We start from the raw sequence: 20,063 nt of genomic DNA on the forward strand, positions 1-20,063 counted from the left end.
TTTAATAATGTCTTCTGGGATGTTTTTAAAGAATGTAAAAACTAGGCCGGGCGCGGTGGCTCAAGCCTGTAATCCCAGCACTTTGGGAGGCCGAGACGGGCGGATCACGAGGTCAGGAGATCGAGACCATCCTGACTAACCCGGTGAAACCCCGTCTCTAGTAAAAAAAAATACAAAAAAATAGCCGGGCGAGGTGGCAAGCGTCTGTAGTCCCAGCTACTCGGGAGGCTGAGGCAGGAGAATGGCGTAAACCCGGGAGGCGGAGCTTGCAGTGAGCCGAGATCCGGCCACTGCACTCCAGGATGGGCGACAGAGCCAGACTCTGTCTCAAAAAAAAAAAAAAAAAAAAAAAAAAAAGTAAAAACTAGACAAGTGCCCTGTCCAGTCAGAATGAAGGCACCAGTCAGCTGGTACACTTACATCAATGTGCAATTATGGGCACACAGTAAGCCCTGAGTCTTTTGTCATCAAGCATAATGTTTGCTGATTTGTAATAAATTTTAAATACTATTTTAATTCTTATTTTACCAATGATTTTTTCTCAGGATAGAGTCAAAGGTCTTTATAACTTGGTTTGGACCTATCTTTCCAGTCTGGTATTTCTCAACATGGCTCAGCAGGCACCTAGCCCCACTAAGTCCTTCAGCCACTGTCCAGCATTTGAAATGCCCAGTTATGTGAAACAAGAATTTCCAGATCTGATCGCCGCAGCTCCCATGCCCTTCTCGTGGGATGTTCTCTGTCTGAGAAACCCTTCCCACTAATAACTTGGAAAAGCCCCCAGTTTTCAGGACGTGGCCTGGTCCATATCTTCTCTGAAGTCTTCTTTGGCTATTTCCTGCTTTCTGTGCAATCAGTTGAACTCCAATCAAGAAAGAGTTGGTCCCTTTCTCCTTTGCACACCCTCAGTGTATCCTGGATACACTTCTAGTATGGTGTTTTTTACACTATATTTGCATTTGTTTCCATTTCTTCTGCATTTGTGGACTGTGAGCGCTTCTTAACACCGAGCACAAGGTTTGATGCTTAATTAGCACTTGACCAATATTTGTTGAGTGAATTCATAAATTAATGAATGAAAAAGTAAATGACTGTCACTCTTAGCACAAAGATTTATCATGTAAAACTAATATTTTTAAAAATGTTAAATGGTTGCATTTTCATTTGCCTTAACTTTTGATGCCATGGTAAAGAAAAGAGCAAATATCACTGTTCCGATGATCTATTGGAGCATAACTGCGCCAAACAAAGGAGTATGAAAAATTACGACCATTAATTATTATACTGTCTCTCAGTTCCAGGGGTTGGCAGGGCTCCACTGGGAGGTTTTCACTTGGGTCTCTCATACGAATGCAGACAGATAATGGCTGGGGTTGCAGTCATCTGAAGGCATCCTCACTCACATGCATAGTGGCAGCTGATGCTGGCTGTGGCTAGAACCTCAGCTGGGGCTGTGGGCCAGAACACTACATGTAGCCTCTTCATGTACCCTGGGCTTCTTCCCAGCACAGGGGCTGGGATTTAAGAGCTAGTGTACTAAGAGAGATCCACAGGAAACCATTCACCTTTTATGATCTAGCTTCAGAAACAGTGGTGCGCTTTTATTTATCAACCAGGGGTGTGTGTGTGTGTGTGTGTGTGTGTGTGTGTGTGTGTGTGTGAGAGAGAGAGAGAGAGAAAGAGAGAGAGAGAGAGATTTGCTGGATCCCATGATATAGATAATCTCTCTTTGGTTGTTTTCAGGCTGTGAGCATAGAGCTGCGAGAAGATTAGCATTCTCTGGTTAGCCGGTAGAAAGGGCTCCAGCACCTGGCTGCCCTCGGCAGTTACACAACATCAATTTCCCTGCACTCTGTGGGTTGAAGCAACAGAAGGCTCACCTGGGTTCAAGTGGAGGGGATGACTCTGCCTCTTGATGGTGGGTTGGACAGGTCACAGTGTAAGAAAAGCATATGGATGGGAGATGTTAAAGCCGGCACTGGAAAATCCAATCTGCCACAATCACCAAGAACAAAGATCCAAAGGAATGCACAGAAGAAAATGGAATGTAGAGAAAGTCCCCTGAAATTGGCAAGGTGAGGAAAAATTCTTTCTTCACTGGAGAAGAAAATGGTAGGAGAAGGCAAGGATGAAACCTCTGCTGGGATAAAAAGTATGATGGGGAGAGGCAAAAGAATAGAAACCAGGTATATATAGAGAAAATCTGAAAGTAGAGCTCTTTCCCCCTGCTTTTTACTTGAAACTCTAGAAATAGAACATTCATTCATTCATTCGTTCGTTCATTCATTCGTTCATTCATTCATTCAGTAACTATATGTATTATGTACCAGACACTGTTCCAAGTTCTGGGAACAGTAGACAAAATAAAAATCTCTGCTACATTCATTTGGTGCACTCATTTGCTCCCCTAACAAAGTAACAAAGATGAGGTGGCTCAAATAACAGCAATTAATTTTCTCATGGTTCTGGAGGCTAGAAGTCTAGAAGTCTAAGATTAAGGCGTCAGTGGGATTGGTTTCCTATGAGGCCTCTCTCCAGGCTTGCAGATGGCTGCCTTCCCTGTGTCTTCACCCTGCGTGTTTCCATGTCCTGATTTCCTCTTCTTGTAAAGATACCACTCAGATTGGATTAAGGCTCACTCTAATGACCTCATTTTAACTTCATTACCTCCTTTGCAGTGAGCCGAGATCATGCCATTGCACTCCAGCCTGGGCAACAAAGCGAGACTCTGTCTTGGAAAATAATAGTAACTTCATTACCTCTTAAAGGCTCTATCTCCAAATATAGTTAGTACATTCTGAGGGACTGGGGGTTAGGGCTTCAGCATATGAGTTTTTGGGGCCACAACTCAGCCCCCGTCACCTGCCTCCACGAAGGTTATATTCCAGCACCTCACAGGATGCCTTTCTACCAACATCACGTGGCTGAAGCAGAAGGGAAATAGGGGGGAATGGCGCACCCAGAGGGAAGCCTGCAGGCAGTAGCATGCTCCTCGACGCGGGGAGACTCTGTGGAGCAGGTCATGCTCCTGAGCTACCCATGGGATTGGGGTGTTGCTCTTCTACAGCTGGGACCCAGCCTCACATAGCTTTTCCCCTGCCCTCTCCTGCTTCCTTCATTCCCCTGCTCCAGAGAGCCTTCCTCTTCCCCCAGTAAATCACAGGTGCTGCTTTGAGAGACTTGTAAAAACAGTCACATTGCGTTACATCAAGAGGCACTGATATCTGGCTGACCCATACTTCCTGGTGTTAAATTAACCATTATATAGATAATAGCCCAATCCCTCTATCATACAGTGATACATTCCACTTAGAGACAGAGCATAATCTATGTGGTGTTATTTTGAGACACTATGTGGTTTCCCATCAACCATTTTTCTAGTGCTTTCAAAACCAATGAACCAACTTGCCAAACTAATCACTGAAGTAGGAATGTGAAATGGCAGTTGCTTTCTGATTCTATCACTCCTTCTACAGAGATCCATCAGCATTCTTCTCCAAAGCTTTCCCACACCAACTGGGGCTTTGGCGTCATGGTGTACAGTTTCTAAAGAAGAGGCAGGATACATTATTCATTCTGTTTCATTTAATTTTCAAAGAAACTGACTTAATAGCCTTAATTGTCACCTTAAATGGTGACAAATGAGTTTTTTCTTTATCGTTTTTTAGTACCATGAATTGTTAGAGATTCCATGGATTTCAAGCAATTATAAACATTATTCTTTTTCTTTTCTTTTCTTTTTAGACAGAGTCTTTCTCTGTCACACAGTGCAGTGGCATGATCTCAGCTCACTGCAACCTCTGCCTCCCAGGTTCAAGTGATTCTCATGCCTTAGCCTCCGAAGGAGCTGGGACTACACACACTAAGTTTTATATTTTTGTAGAGACAGGTTTTGCTATGTTGGCTAGGCTGGTCTGGAATTCTTTGCCTCAAGTGATCCGCCTGCCTTGGCCTCCCAAAGTTCTGGGATTGCAGGCATGAGCCACCATGCCCGGCCCCCTGTGTCCTTTTGATGTGACATAAAAGTTTCCTTGCCTTCTAAAAAAATATATCACAAGTTCACTTTATACTTTCCAACCCCTGTGCCTAGAAAATAGTCACTTATCGGTGGAGTCCTGGCTCCTCTTCGTGGGGAATAGTATTAGAGACTAAGATCTGTGGATAGGGGTATGCATTGCTTCTGTGATACTGTTGCTACCAGTCCATTTCAATAAACAAAGCTATACCATATCTATTTTTAAAATCACGAGTACTTTTTGATATTTAAAATTTAAATCCCATACTATACTCTTTTGTGTAATTTATTTGATTTTTATCATTGTATCTTTTCTTTTATACTGAAAATCTTGATTCCTAACATTAACATAATTATTTATATGTTTTGTCATACAATAAAAAGAAATGTTTCAAAGTAACAGTACAGCACTTCCACAAAAATAAAATGACTGAGTTGAAGTTTCAAATATATTTGAAGTTCTTTTCCTCTTTAGAATATATCCCGCTAAGGAGGGTGACTCAAAGAAGTGTGCCCGAGGATCATGTGAAATAATCCTTCCTTTGTAGGGGTATGGTATATATTTGATGTATGACTATGTTCATGTGTTCGTTTCCAATTTTAAGATTTGTTTAAAAGAAGAGGTACTACAGCACTTTGGGAGCCCGAGGCAGGCAGATCACTTGGGCCCAGGAGTTTGAGACCAGCTGGGCAACATAGCAAGACCCTGTCTCTACAAAAAGTACAAAGATTAGCTGGGTGTGGTGGCATGCACTCGTAGTCCCAGCTACTCGGGGGACTGAGGTGGGAGGATCACTTGAGCTTGAGATGTGGAGGGTGCAGTGAGCCATGATCATGCCACTGCACTCCAACCTGAGCTACAGAGCGACATCTTGCCTCCCCCGCAACCAAAAAAAAAAAAAAAAAAAAAAGAAGAAGAAGAAGAGGAAGAAGAGGAAGAAAAGGAATAATAATAAGAAGAACTACATTTGTAGTCTTTTTTTTTTTCACTTAATAAGGTATCCTGGGAATCTCTCCAAATCAGCACGAAAAGACCTTTGTTATACTTTTTTTTTTGAGACAGAGTCTTGTTCTGTCACCCAGGCTGGAGTGCAGTGGCATGACCTCAGCTCACCACAGCCTCCACCTCCCGGGTTCAAGCGATTCTCCTGCCTCAGCCTCCCGAGTAACTGGGACTACAGGCACATGCCACCATGCCCAACTAATATTTGCATTTTTAGTAGAGACGGGGTTTCATTATGTTGGCTAGGCTGGTCTCAAACTCCTGACCTCATGATCCGCCCACCTCGGCCTCCCAAAGCACTGGGATTACAGGCGTGAGCCACCGCACTTGGCCTGTTACACTTTTTTTTTTTTGCAGCTGCACAGTACTCTGCTCTGTGGATGTGCCACAGTTTATGTAAGTGGTTCACTATTGCTACAAAATTGAGTTACGTCCAGTCTTTTGGAATTACAAACAATACTCCGATGAATAATCCATACAAGTATATTTCTGTAATTGTGTAGATGTACCTGCTGGATAAATTTCTAGAAATGGAATTGCTGGGTGAAAAGGCAAATTCATGTGTAATTTTCTTAGTTTCTGACAAATCCCCACACATGGGGGTTATAACAGTTTGTATTCCTAGCAGCACTGTATAGCAGGGCCTACTTCCTTCCAACTCTGCTAACAGAGTGTATTGTCAAACTTTTGGATTTCTGCCAGTTTGACAGATGAGAAATGCAATGGTTTTCTTAATCAAGTGCGTTTCTCTAATTATAAGTATGGTTGAATTTTTTTTTTCATACATTTAAGAGCCATTTGCATTTGTCTGCAACCAATTTATTCGCATCCTTTGGCCATTTATCTGTTGTGTTGGTGGTCTTTTTCTGCTCAATTTCAGAAGCTCTTTATAAAATGGGCACTGTGGATATAGCAATGAACAAGACAAATTCTCTTCTTTCACGAAGCCTGCTTTCAGTGCATGATTCCTTTATGGCTGGTGTGGCTAGAAGCAGTTCCCTTCTTTCAATACAGAGACTGAGGCCACAAGCAGTGATTATTATGTTGTCATTGTCTTCATCTTTGAGCAATTTTCCAGTTTGATCTACTTTTCCAGGAAAATACAGTTGACCCTTGAACAAAGAGTGCTTAGGAGCACTAAACCTCTGCATAGTCAGAAGTCCATGTGTGACTTTTAACTCCCCCAAAACTTAGCTACTAATAACCTAATGTTGACCAGAAACAGTAGCATAGTCAATTAGCATATGTTTTGTATGTTATATGTATTATATACTGCGTTCTTACAATAAAGTAAGCTGGAGAAAAGAAAATGTTAAGAAAATCCCAGGCCAGGCACGGTGGCTCACACCTGTAATCCCAGCACTTTGGGAGACTGAGGCAGGCAGATCACCTGAGGTCAGGAATTTGAGACCAGCCTGGCCAACATATAGTGAAACTCCATCTCTACTAAAAAATACAAAAGTTAGCTGGGCTTGGTGGCGCATGCCTGTAGTCCCAGCTACTTGGGAAGCTGAGGCAGGAGAATCGCTTGAACGTGGGAGGCAGAGGTTGCAGTGAGCCAAGATCGTGCCACTGCACTCCAGCCTGGGCAACAGAGTGAGACTCCATCTCAAAAAAAAAAAGAAAGAGAGAAAGAAAATATATTCGCTATTCATTAAGAGTAAATGGATCATTATAAAGGTCTTCATCCTCATCGTCTTCACATTGAGTAGGTTGAGAAGGAAAAGGAAGAAGAGGTGTTGGTCTTGTCTCGGGGTGACAGAGGCGAAAGAAAATTCATGTATAAGTGGACCCTCACTGTTCACACCTGTGTTGTTCAAGGGCCAACCATAATATATCCCTAATGGAATAAATTAATTTTCCAACATAGGGGAATGTACACTCTGGCAGTAATTAAAAACTGTGTTCTCAAAAATGTGTAAAGAAATTGGAAAGCATGAATGATATATGAAAAAGCAAGCCACAAAACAGCATACACAGAATAAAACCAATTGCATAGAATATATGTAGTCATAAGCATAGGAAATATATTAGAAGAATATACCCCAAAATGTTCATACTGGTGACCTCTGAGTATTGGGATATGGTTGATTTTCATTTTCTTCTTCATCTTTGCTCTATTTTCTATTTCTTTTTACAATGAACATGCATTACCTTGAACATTGGCAAGAATGGTAAACTATTTTTTAAAATAATAGCATTGAAAAAAATTAAGTAAATTTGTGTCACTCACGAGGACTGATTTTAAAATATTTAAGTTAAACTGCCTATCTTGAGTGAACAGAAAATACTGATTTGGTACAAAGTGTGTGGCAGGGGGAGAAAGTATATCCTTTTCAATCCCATGAGCTCGCTGATGTTAACGGATTTATTTTCTGTACTCCATTCATGCTCAGCAATAATAATCTTATTGCTATTTCCTCCAGAGGCTATAAGGCTTAACTGAAATAGAAAACATTTTATGAATTGTGAATCACTGAGGATCCCAAAGTTTCATGTAAGAATACTTCCCCAACCCATCTAAATCAACTCCAGCTCAATTTCACATTTCTATCAGTGCATGATCACTTTCCAGGTATTGAGGCTGGGTACTTGAAACCTTTCCTTCACTTCCTTCATCTTCATGCCATGCAACCTTTTGATCACCTTTTGCATCTTTCTTCAAAATATTTATTGTAGCAATCTGTTCTTCTCTGACTCCCCAGCTATAATGCTCATTGTGACTCAGGCTATTTGATGCCTACGTTATTATAGTAACCTTCTACTTTAGAGAGGTATGATCTCTGAGCAAAACTGCCTTGGTTCAAATCTAGGCTCTACTTCTGTGTAGCTTTAGGCAAGTTTCTGAAATTCTCTATGCACTTCCTTCTTCATATGTAAAATGGAAATGGCATTAATACCTAATTTATTGATTTATTCTTAAGATCAAATGGGCTATATATGCAAAAGTACTTAGGACAGTGACTGAGTGCAAAGGAAATGATCAACAAATGCTAGTTATTTTCATTATTATTATTGATTTATTTACCGCTACTTTGGGCCTTTTGATTAGGTCAACATTCTCAAGTTCTATTATGTCAGTCTTTTGGTTATAACCCCCATGCAAGTGTTGCTCTAAGTAAAGGCTGATTAGGTTGTTTTGGGCAAAATGTTGTATTTGGAACAACTTGAGGAACTGGACATCTCAGAGATACCTAGGCAGGGAGAAAAATTTTGAGACCAAGACCTGAACAAGCAATAAAGACAGTGGAGATGAAGATTCATTTCCCTCAAATCATTTGTTGATTTCAAATTGAAAGCAGTGTATGAAAGGCTGAGACGTCTGAACAGAGATTTCAGCAATGTAAAGGAGTCTAAGGGATAAAACTGTACATAAGGATCTATCAGGGAGGAGAGGTTCTGAAAAACATCACAAGCTTTTGTTTGAAGAAAGCATCAACTAAAGAAGCATATCGCACAAGAAGTGAAGCCCAGTTTAGAATTATCTCAATTCCTGACTGGATTAAAGTAATTTATTTCTAGCCTCTCTGCCTACCTGAAGCAAAAATAAATACCTCTGGAAGAGGGTAACATGCTGAAGAGCCTCAAGAATATTGGCATTCTATCAAAATAACAAGCCAATAAGAAAATAAGTTTTGACAGAAAACCAAGAGGGAATAAAAGACAAGAGAAATATATCCACAGAAGATCTAGATCTTGACTAGTAATAAGACATAGACTTTAAAATAACTACAATTAATACATGGAATTAAAAATCAAGATGGATAAATTTGGTACCAGAAAAATTGAGAACCAAATGAATATCCTAGATTGGAATAAAATTTAATAAATAAAATTAAAGACTGAATCAAAACAGTAGATTAGACACCGCTGAAGAAAGAATAGTGAAATGGACTATAGGACAGTAGAAAATATGCAGACTAAAGCAGAGAGACAAAAGAATGGAGAATTAGAAAAGAGCATAAAAATGTTAATATAAGGAATCCAGTGAAAATGTTTTAACATATATGTTATTGGAATTCTGTTAAGTGAGAAAGAGAAGAAGATGAGATGACTTATTTAAAGAAATATGTCCAAGAATGTCCTAAAAGTGAAGGTTAATAAGATACAGAGATGTAATCACCCGATGGGTTCTTCCTGCCCCTGCACAGAAAAATCAATTCACTGAGACCACAGCATTGCAGTAAATAAATACTTTAATTGACAAGAGGCCAGCTATATGTGAGATGGAGTTATTACTCAAATCACTCTTCTTGAGGCTCAGAGGTTAGAGTTTTTACAGATGATTTGGTGGGCAGGGGACTAGGAAATGAGTCCTTCTGTTTGCTTGGGGATGAAACCATAGGGGTGTTGAAAACGATTCACATGCACTGAGTCTGCCTTTGGGTGGGGCCACAGGACTGGCGGAATTATAAATCATGGATTCAGGCAGAATCAGTCAATTGCCAGAAAGTCTGAAAAAAATTATCAAAAGACCAATCTAGGTTCTACAGTAGTGATGTTATCTACAGGAACAATTGGGAAGTCATAAATCCTGTGGCCTCAGGCCACATGACTCCTGAGCAGTAAGGGATTATAGAAACCATACCTACATTTTATCAGAACTCAGCCCCCTCCCATAATCCTAATCTTGTGGCCTTTCATTAGTCTTACAAAGGGTGGTTTCAGTTCCCCAACAGGGAGGGGATTTGTCTTAGGGAGGGATTATCATCATCCTTGCTTCAAAGTTAAAGTATAAATTCCTCCCAAAGTTATCTGGGTTTACACCCAGGAATGACCAATAACATCTTGGAGGTCAGAAGCAAGATGGAGTCAACTATGTCAGATTTCTCTTACCGTCATAATTTTGCAAAGTGGTTTCAATCATACAAGAAATGCTTCAAATCCCAAGCATGAAAATACAAAGGAAAGCACATCTAGCTGCCGAAGACCAAAGGCAAAGTCTTAACATCGGTTGGAATTTTAAAAAGCATACTTCCTTCAAAAAGCAACAATTAGATTGATGCTGACTTCTCAACCGAAACAACAGAAACCAGACTAACTGAAAGAAAATAAACTATAATTCTCTAACCAGTAGAAATATGCTTCAAAAATGAAGGCAAATGGGATTACAAAGGATCATATGTCTGAATAAGAAAACAAAGGCACTTCTGTTTGGATTTCATGTTGTGTAGAACCTAATTATGTTTTGCTCCTTTCTATTAAAAACTTAGAGCCAATATTAGATAATACAAATTCATCAGAGACAATTGTTGATTTTGCTATCGTTTACAGAGATTAAAATTCATTTCTTATCTATGTTTTGAAATCATATTACTATGAAATTCTCTATAATGTAAAGAACAGGAAAATGAAAGTGGCATTTGTTTACACAGCAGAGGAAACACACTAAGCAAACCATTCTACTGATAACACCTGTTAATTGGCATAAAAAAAAAAGGGCAAAAGTATTTTCAAATAAAATAAACAAACACTGAGAGATTCCATCACAAGAGCCATACTAAAGAACATGATTTTTTGAGTACCTGGAAAATTATCCCAAACAGAAGCACAGAGATGCAGGAAGAAATGAAGAGTATGAAAAAAGGCAAAAACATGTGTAATTACAAATGTATATTGACAGCAAAATCTTGTGGAGTCTTGAATATACGCAGAATTAAAATTTATGACAACAAAATGAGAAAGGTAAAAGGGGTATAAATAGAATTAAAATCATCTAAGATTCTAGCATTATCAGAGAAGTGGTAAAGATAAAAATCCATTAGACTTTAACAACTCAAGGATGTCTATTGTAATCTCTAGGATAATTGCTAAAAGAATATATAACTATGACATAATAGAGGAAAATGGAATAATAAAATTAATTAATCAAAAAGAAAAAAGGAAAAGTAACATTCAACAGGTAGGGCTAGAAAAAAATGATAAGAAAATAGATTCAAATCTAATATAAATCAGTAATTATATAAAGTTTAAATACTTTTAAAAACCAAATAAATGACAGATTGTATCAGATAGAAAAAGCAAAAACTCAACCATATGTTAATCACAGGAAATACACTTTAAATATAAGGGCACAGAAAGGTTGAAATAAAAGGATGGAAAAGATACACCATGCAAACACTAATAAAAGCTGATGTGCCTATACTAATATCAAAGTAGAACTTAAGGAAAGAAGTATTACTAAAGATAAAAAGGTGGCATTTTATAAAAATCAAAGTGTCATTATGCCAAGAAAATATAACAATTGTAAATATGCATGTATCTAATAATATAGCCTCAAAGTATATGAAACAAAAACTGACCTAACTGGAAGAAATAGATCTGTAAGTACATCTCTCTCAGTAACTGATAGAACAAGCAGCCAGAAAAATCTATAAGGATATAGAAGATTTGAACAACATAGGTAAAGATTCAACCTAACTCAGACACATCTAGAGAGAGAACACTGCATCAAGCAACTGAAGAATACCAATTATTTTCAAGTGGACATGGAACATTTACCACAATTGAATGTATGCAGGGCCATAAAGCAAGTCTTAGCAAATTGAAATGATTGAAATCAGAGTATACAAACCATATACTCTGTGCAAACCATAGTGAAGTGGAGCTGGAAGTCAGTAACAAAAAGGTAATTGGAAAATCCACATATATTTGGAAATTAAGCAATGTACTTGTAAATAGCCAACAGATCAAAGAAGCAATTCCAATGGATATCAGAAAATATTTTAACTGAATGGTAATTAAAAGGTGGCATATCAAAACATGTGAGATGCAGGTAAGTGTACTTAAATGAAAGTGTTGTAGGACTTTCTCCTCAGTTCAGCTAAAAATCGGGTTCTTTGGGTTCTTGTCACATAACCAGGAAAAGATTAGGCTTGTGGACACATAGAAGGGTAAGAAAAATGAAACGTATTGGGTGTAAAGGGAAAAAAACTCAGCAAAGTGAAATGGGTTCCTGTTAACAGGACTTCATCTCACAGATTGAATCCTAGGTTGCCACCCAGAAACATGAGAGGCCAAGCTCCTTCCCCCTGCAAACAGTGCGTACTTCCCGAGGTCCCGTTCCATCCACCCAGTGGCAGGTCGGAGGTTCTCCCAGGAGCCCTTTTCACTTGGCTGTTTCGGAAACTGATAGTCTTAAGCACACATATTAGAAAAGAAGAATGGTTAAAAACCAATGATTGAGACTTCCAGAATGACTGAGTAAGGGTTAGGATGGATTCTCTCCATCCTCAAAGAATTGTTACTATTTGACCTGTTTGGCAGTTCACTGAAAAGCTTCCTTCACAGAACTTGTCTTTATTTGACTTGACTCAGAGCTTACTCTGTGCAAATAACCCTATCCTCAGGGCATTTGTTTAAAAAAAAAAAAAAAAAGTGGTAATTGTTTAATATCATAGCTGCCTGATTTGGCATTACTAGTTGGGGTTAACCAGAGGCTTGACCAATAACTGAAAAAGAAAAACTGGAGAATAAGACGGAAACTTTGAAAAGTTTTGATATATTCCTGAGAATTTGGGTCACATGCATGTGACTCTGCACATGGCTGAGAAAGACCTGAGATGGCCATAATCTCTCACCTCAGGTTGACTTTGAGGCTCTCACAAGAAGGAAGTGAAGGCTAGGCAGAATCGTAAACTGCCTGCATGATCACTAAAGGTATGCCCAACCTGCACCCCCACACCCCCAACTACACACACATGCTCGTGCGCACACACACACACACACACCCTCAGCAAAGGAAAGGAGACATCAGTTCATGGAGATCTCTGTCCAGTCTTAGCTGATCGTTAATAAGCAGACTTTAGTGCCCACACATGACAAAAAATACAGACTTAATAGAACTTGTCCAAGAAATGAACAAATTATTTTTCGCTAAATTTGTTTGCTCAATGAACAAATAGCAACAGCAACAACAATAAATGTCAACAACACAACTTGGGAGTGGGAATCTCATTTTTAGTTACTATATTATATTAAGTGTCCAACTTCAACAAAAATTTTTGAGGCGTACAAAGAAACAGGAAACTTATTGCAAACAGAGTTATATATAAAGGGGGAAAAGCAGCCAATAGGAACTGTTATTCTATTTTATTTATTTATTTATGTTTTTGACACAGGGTCTCACTCTGTCACCCAGGCTGGAGTACAGTGGCACAATCAAAGCTCACCCAGCCTCAGCCTCCTGCACTCAAATGATCCTTTCTTCCTCAGCCTTCCAAGTAGCAGGGACTGCAGGCATGCACCACCACAACTGACTAATTTATTTTGGTTTTGTAGAGACAGGGTCTTGTTATGTTGTCAGGCTGGTCTCAAACTCCTACGCTCAGGCCATCCTCCCTCCTTGGCCTCCCAAAGTGCTAGGATTACAGGCATGAGCCACCACGCCTGGCCTGAAATTGTTATTCTCTGAGTAATTGTCTTTTTGGTTATAAACTGTCTCTAAGGAATTGCAGACATTGGGTGATTAAACCAAGATTTTTAGTCAGCTACTACAAACGTAGTTAAAGAACTAAAAGAAACCATTCCTAAAGAATGAAAGAAAAACAAGGCCAGGTGTGGTGGCTCACACCTATAATCCCAGCACTTCGGGAGGCCGAAGTGGGTAGATCACTTGAGCCCAGAAGTTTGAGACAAGCCTGGGCAACATGGAGAAACCTCATCTCTACAGAAAATACAAAAAAATTAGCTAGGTCTGGTGATACATGCCTGTAGTCCCAGCTACTTGAGAGGCTGAAGTGGGAAGACCCCTCGAGTCCAGGAGGTTGAGGCTGCAGTTAGCCAAGATCATGCCATTGCACTCCAGCCTGACAGAGACGATGTCTCCAAAAAAAAAAAAAAAAAAAGCATTAAAGGAAAGATTTAAAAACTATGCCTTACCAAAAAGAGACAGAAAAGTGTGTGTGTGTGTGTGTGTATATATATGTTGTGTGTGTGTATATATACACACACTTTATATACATATACTTTTATATAGATATATAGAAAAGTATATATTATAGAAAAGTGTGTGTGTGTATATATATAAAAGTACATATATCCTTTTCTTTATATAACCACACAGAAATTCTGGAGACACAGTGAAAATTTCTGGAGAAATTCTGGATGGACTAGGGGTCCACTGATGGATGAATAGATAAAGAAATTGTAGCATGTATATAAAGTAGAATATTATTCAGTCATAAAAAAAGAATCCTGCCATTTGTCACAAGATAGATGAACCTGGAGAACATTATGCTAAGTGAAATAAGCCAGACACAGAAAGAAAAATGCTGCACAATTTCACTTATATGTAGAATCTTAAAAAAAAAAAAAAAAAAAAAAAGAGGCCAGGTGTGGCGGCTCACGCCTGTAATCCCAGCACTTTGGGAGGCCGAGGCGGGCGGATCACGAGGTCAGGAGATCGAGACCATCCTGGCTAACACGGTGAAACCCCATCTCTACTAAAAATACAAAAAAATGCCAGGTGTGGTGGCGGGCGCCTGTAGTCCCAGCTACTCGGGAGGCTGAGGCAGGAGAAGGGCGTGAACCCAGGAGGCAGAGCTTGCAGTGAGCCGAGATCGCGCCACTGCACTCCAGCCTGGGCAACAGAGCGAGACTCCGTCTCAAAAAAAAAAAAAAAGAAGAAGAAGAAGAAAAAGAGAGAAAAAAGTCAAATACATAGACAAAGAATAAAATGGTGGTTGCTCGGTGTGGGGAGGAGACAGGAAGAAGGAGATCAAAGGGTACAAAGTTGCAGATATATAGGATAAATAATTTAGAGATCTAAGGTACAACATGGGGACTATAGTTAATAACATTGTATTCAGGATTTTTGCTAAGAGTAGATTTTGGGTGCTCTTGCTACAGTGCACAAAAAAGGGTAACTATATGAGATATGGATATGTTAATTTATTTGACTATTTAAAAATTTTACTACGTGACAAAAATTCTGGAGTTGAAAATGAAAAATTAAAGAGGAGTTCAACAGCATATTTGAACTGACAGAAGAAAAAATCCACAAGCTTGTAAACAGGTTAACTGAGATTATCTAATCTAAGCAACAGAAAGAAAAAAGAATGAAGAAAAATGAATATAACTTTAGAGACCTGGGGGACACCCTCACGCTACCAGTATTCACATAATATGAGCCCTAGAAGGAGAGGAGACAGAGAAAATGGAAGAAAGAATATTTGAAGAAATAGTGGCCAAAAACTTCTGAAATTTGATGAAAAACTATCAAATCTGCATATCCAAGAAGCTCAACAATCTCCAAGTAGAATAAACCTCAAGACCAAGACACATCCTAGTCAAACTATCAAAAGCCAAAGACAAAGAATCTGGAAAGCAGCAAGAGAAGTGATTCATCCCACACACAGCCCTCCCCAGACCATGACTTCCTAGAACCATGCTCCTGGAACCAATGCCGACAGAATCTGAGGTAACAATCACTTGTGAGTCATCAACAGCACTGCCCTATCAGGGAAGTCAAAGACGGAAAAGGAACTCTTTCAGACCTTTCAAGTGCCCCCTCCTTTCCTTAAAGTCTTTTATAGGGGACTCCTTCTTAGAGTCTCCATCCTGTGAGTCAGGTCTGAAAGGGCACAGACAGGTCACAGTCAGCATTGTTGGGGCAGGCCTGCAAGCAGCGTCATCGGGGATCTCACATGACAATGGCCGCCTGTACCCTCTGAGGGCTACAGGATCTACCCCGTTGGCAAGCAGCTAAGCAGTAAGTAACTGTTGGCTTTAGATTGTATAGTATTTGTTCTAAGCATAAGGTCATATATAATATTTTCCTTAAAAAGAAGTTCCTAGTCTTACAGTATAACTGAAAACTAGGCATGTTTATTTAATGTGCATTTTTATAGCTATACAGATACACATCTACAGTTTTATGTTGTACTTTATATCTTAACACACATCTACATATTTGATATGGTTCTTGTTTTCTTTCTTTCTTAAAGAAAGTTCAGTGTTCACTTGAGAAAAACTTGGAGGTGAATTTTTTCCAACATCCTAACCCAGTAGACGCCCATTCATCCAGCTGCTATTTTCTGAACACCTATCCTGTGGCAGGACGTTTCGCGGGATGCCAGACATAGAGATGGAAGATGAGGTGTTTCTAGTGGGACAGAAAGGGCACATGCTCAGTCTGAGCTTAGGAGAGACTGCCTGGAGGAGGTATCTGAGTGCTGAAGGATTCGCTAGGTGAACTGAAGTGAGCTTGGGCAAGGCTATCCAGGGAGAGGGGGCCAGCAAGACATGGAAGTGAGGGAGGACCTTGCATATTGGACAGATTCCAGGCAAAGAGCCATACAACATAGAAAATCAAATTTCCAAAATGCAGTTAAATTCAGTTCAATTCAACCAACATTTTCACCAGTTCCCTCCTATATAGACGGCTTTATATTATAATAGCTCCTGGGTTACAGAGATGTCAGGAAGACATGTCTACACCTAATTTCAATCAAGTCTGACAAGTAACAGTGGAGTAACAGACAGATAGCATCGTGGAGGTGGCGAGGAACTTTGTCTGGAGGGTCCGAGTGGCTTTCAGAGGGGAAGGGATGAACAGGAATTCAAGCCCACCATAGGAGGAAAAGGGGCTCTCAGTAGAGGATGCGGCATGTGCTTCAGCATCCAGGCAGGAAACTGGAGGCAGGGTGCCAAGAGCTGAATAGAGCTCATTCATACTGGGCCTTAGATTTGGAGTTGGGTGCAGGCTGGGTAGGAAGGACAGGGAGAAGCAAGCTGGAGTTGGGCTGCACAGGGCCTTCCTAGGGCATTCAGCTTTGATCGTTGGGCTACAAGGTCTTTGAAGGTGTGTGAACTGATGTGATAGGACGAGAAAGTGTTTTAGAAAACACCTGTAGGGCTACAGTGCAGGGGCAGATAAGAGGGTAAGATCAATACAGAGAGCAGCGAGGCTATTTCAGGCATCCTGGCCTGACCCGGCTGTGGTTGGGGAGATGGAACAGGGGCACGGTTTCAAGAAATGTTAAAGATCTCAGCTAGGCGGGCTTGATGGTTGAGGAGAGAAGTCTGGTGAGGGAGAGGGAAAGGTCAAGGATGTGCCCCTGGTTCTGGTTTGTGTGACTTGACGGATGGTGATGCCACCAGCTGTCCACAGCCTAGCCACTGTCTCTTCATATGGTTGCGCGCGTGCACACACACACACCCCCAGTTGTGTCTTTTCTCCTCCTCCACTCCCTGATCCTAAACCAGAAATGGAAAAACACAGAGAAAGCCCCGAAAATTTCCCCAAAAGGTCTCATGGATGATGGATCAGTGAGGTCCACTGAGTGAGGGCCAGACCCTGGCAACTTCCTCGAGAAAGCACAAAATGGAAAACAACGCTCTCAGCATATGCATGCACCACTTATCTGACAACACAGCTCTTTACTGCCCCCTAACCACCTTCCTATGTCCACTGCTTTTTCTCATCCCTTGATTCATGTTTGTAGTTACAGGGATTGTTACGGATAGGTCTGCTATCTGATTCCTCAGATATATAGCAATGTTTGAAGATCTTTCTCCTTCCCTCCCTCCCTCTCTGTCTTTCTTTTTCTTTTCTTTTTTTCTTTTCCTTCTTTCTTCTCCCCAGCTTTTATTTTATTGTGATATATACTGTATTGACTGGGGTACATAAAATATCCATGTACCGCTTAACACGTTTTTATAACAACACACATGAAACCACCACCAAGCAAAGAAACAGAATGCTGCTAGCACTGCAGAAGCCCCTCTCAAGTACTCACTTAATCACAATCCTTAGTCTCACCTCCTCATCCCACACCCCAAATCCTCCTACACCAGCAACTATTACTCTGACTTTGGGACTCACTTCCTTGCTTTTCTTTCTGTGTTAACACTGAAGTATGTTCCCCTAGACCATGGCATTTAGTCCTGCTTGTTTGGAACTTCATTCTTTGAAATTCCCTGATCCTGCTTCTCTCTTTCAGCAGAGTGTTTATAAGATTCACTCATGCTGTTGTAGGCAGCCATGCTGTCTGCCATGTGGATATAGTGCCATTTTTTATTCCACTCTATTGGGATGGTCACTGGATTGTTTCCAGAGTTGAGCTCTTATAAGCAAAGCTCCTCGAACACACTTGTACATGTATCCTAGTCACAGTTCCTAAGTTTCCTCAGGGTTTATATCTGGGACTGGAGTTGCTGGGTCATCTGGTGTCTTTCTTATTGTTCCATATTACTCAATATTGCGTGAGGGTCTTCTTGTTCCATGATCCTGGCAACATTCACCATTGTCTCTCACCTTTTTGTTTTAAACCACTTTTCCCAAAATAAACTCCTCTCCTAATATACACTGTCCTCCTCCCCTCTGAGGTCAGTGGGCCTATCTTCTGTGTCCCAGGCTCATAATAGAGGACATTCACATGTGAGCATGACCATAGGCAGACAGGAACAATTCCCAAGTGAGTACACCAAAACCTAAATTCATTCAGGTTGACTAAACAAACATAAATTCTTCTTGGCCTCGTCATGTCACACCTGTGTGTTCTGATACCCTAGTTGAGAGCCACTGTCCTTCTTGGCTGAGCGTCTATGTTTTTAGCAGCCTTGAGCTTGAATGTACTGACTGCCTCTCTAGCTCAAAGCCATGACCACCCCACATGTTTCTCAACCAAAGCTTGTCCCTCACAAACACCACCATGGGGACAAAGAACGGTGATTACATTTTCTCAAATCCAGTACTACAGAACCAAGGGCCGTCCCTTGGCATGTGATACTCACAGACCTTTCTTCTCTGCTCCCCCTACAGGGTCTGACCAGCCGATCTGGACCTGGCCAAGGGTCCTGTCATCATGGCCACCCCACCATTCCGACTGTTAAGGAAGATGTTTTCCTTCAAGGTGAGCAGATGGATGGGGCTTGCCTGCTTCCGGTCCCTGGTGACATCCTCTCCCAGTATTCGCCAGAAGAAACTAATGCACAAGCTGCAGGAGGAAAAGGCTTTTCGCGAAGAGATGAAAATTTTTCGTGAGAAAATAGAGGACTTCAGGGAAGAAATGTGGACTTTCCGAGGCAAAATCCGTGCTTTCCGGGGCCAGATCCTGGGTTTTTGGGAAGAGGAAAGACCTTTCTGGGAAGAGGAGAAAAGCTTCTGGAAAGAGGAAAAATCCTTCTGGGAAATGGAAAAGTCTTTCAGGGAGGAAGAGAAAACTTTTTGGAAAAAGTACCGCATTTTCTGGAAGGACGATAAGGCCTTCTGGAAAGAGGACAATGCCTTATGGGAAAAAGACCGGAACCTTCTTCAGGAGGACAAGGCCCTGTGGGAGGAAGAAAAGGCCCTGTGGGTAGAGGAAAGAGCCCTCCTTGAGGAGGAGAAAGCCCTGTGGGAGGATAAAACGTCCCTCTGGGAGGAAGAGAATGCCCTCTGGGAAGAGGAGAGGGCCTTCTGGGTGGAGAGCAATGGCCACATTGCCAGGGAGCAGATGCTCGAAGAGCTCCACAACGCCAACAGAGGGCGGCGCTCGCTGGCCTTCTCCCGAGGCAGGGCGTAGCCAGCATGCAGGTGCAGGGCCCTGTGGTCCAGACTCCCCTGGGTTGGGATTCAAGTCCAGGGTGAACTCATGTGCTGGAGAAAAAACATACTCATTGGTCTCCTTGTTTTGAAAGATCCAATAAAGTCCTGAGACAAGGTTTGGAAATCCAACTTCTTTGAGGAAGGCTGGCTGCATTTTTTTCCAGGTTTTGTGATGCTCCAAGGTCATATTCCCATCTCTGGGCCACAGAGCTCGGCCCCAGCCAGCTCCCAGTGACTCCAGCCTGTGCGGGTGTTTGGAAGTAGAGACGCTTTGGCTCTCTTTAAAAGAGTCAAAATGGGGAGAAGAGGCTTGGGCTGTGCCAGCTAGCGACACACAGGGACGGAGAGGGGCTGAGATACCACTGTCTCTGCCACACTGTAGGCACACTGTCTCTGTCACTTCTTCACTTGGGGCAGTCTTGGAGGCCTGGAGAGGGCTGACAGCATTCCAGTAAAGGCCTCCGTGCTGTTAACTCTTTGTTTGTGCCTCTTCCTCCCCTGGTAAGGCATGTGGA

At 41.2% G+C, this 20,063-nt stretch overlaps 1 protein-coding gene across 1 annotated transcript; it reads left to right on the forward strand.

Moving 5' to 3' along the window:
• The first annotated feature begins 17,559 nt into the window (after positions 1 to 17,559).
• Positions 17,560 to 19,677, forward strand: CCDC70 (coiled-coil domain containing 70). The gene has a single exon (XM_077973836.1). It carries the CDS (start codon positions 18,827 to 18,829, stop codon positions 19,523 to 19,525), a length of 699 nt encoding a protein of 232 aa, XP_077829962.1. The 5' UTR covers positions 17,560 to 18,826; the 3' UTR covers positions 19,526 to 19,677.
• The last annotated feature ends 386 nt before the right edge of the window (positions 19,678 to 20,063 follow it).

The sequence above is a fragment of the Macaca mulatta genome, chromosome 17 (genome assembly GCF_049350105.2).
Source record: "Macaca mulatta isolate MMU2019108-1 chromosome 17, T2T-MMU8v2.0, whole genome shotgun sequence".
NCBI classification, from domain to species: domain Eukaryota; kingdom Metazoa; phylum Chordata; class Mammalia; order Primates; family Cercopithecidae; genus Macaca; species Macaca mulatta.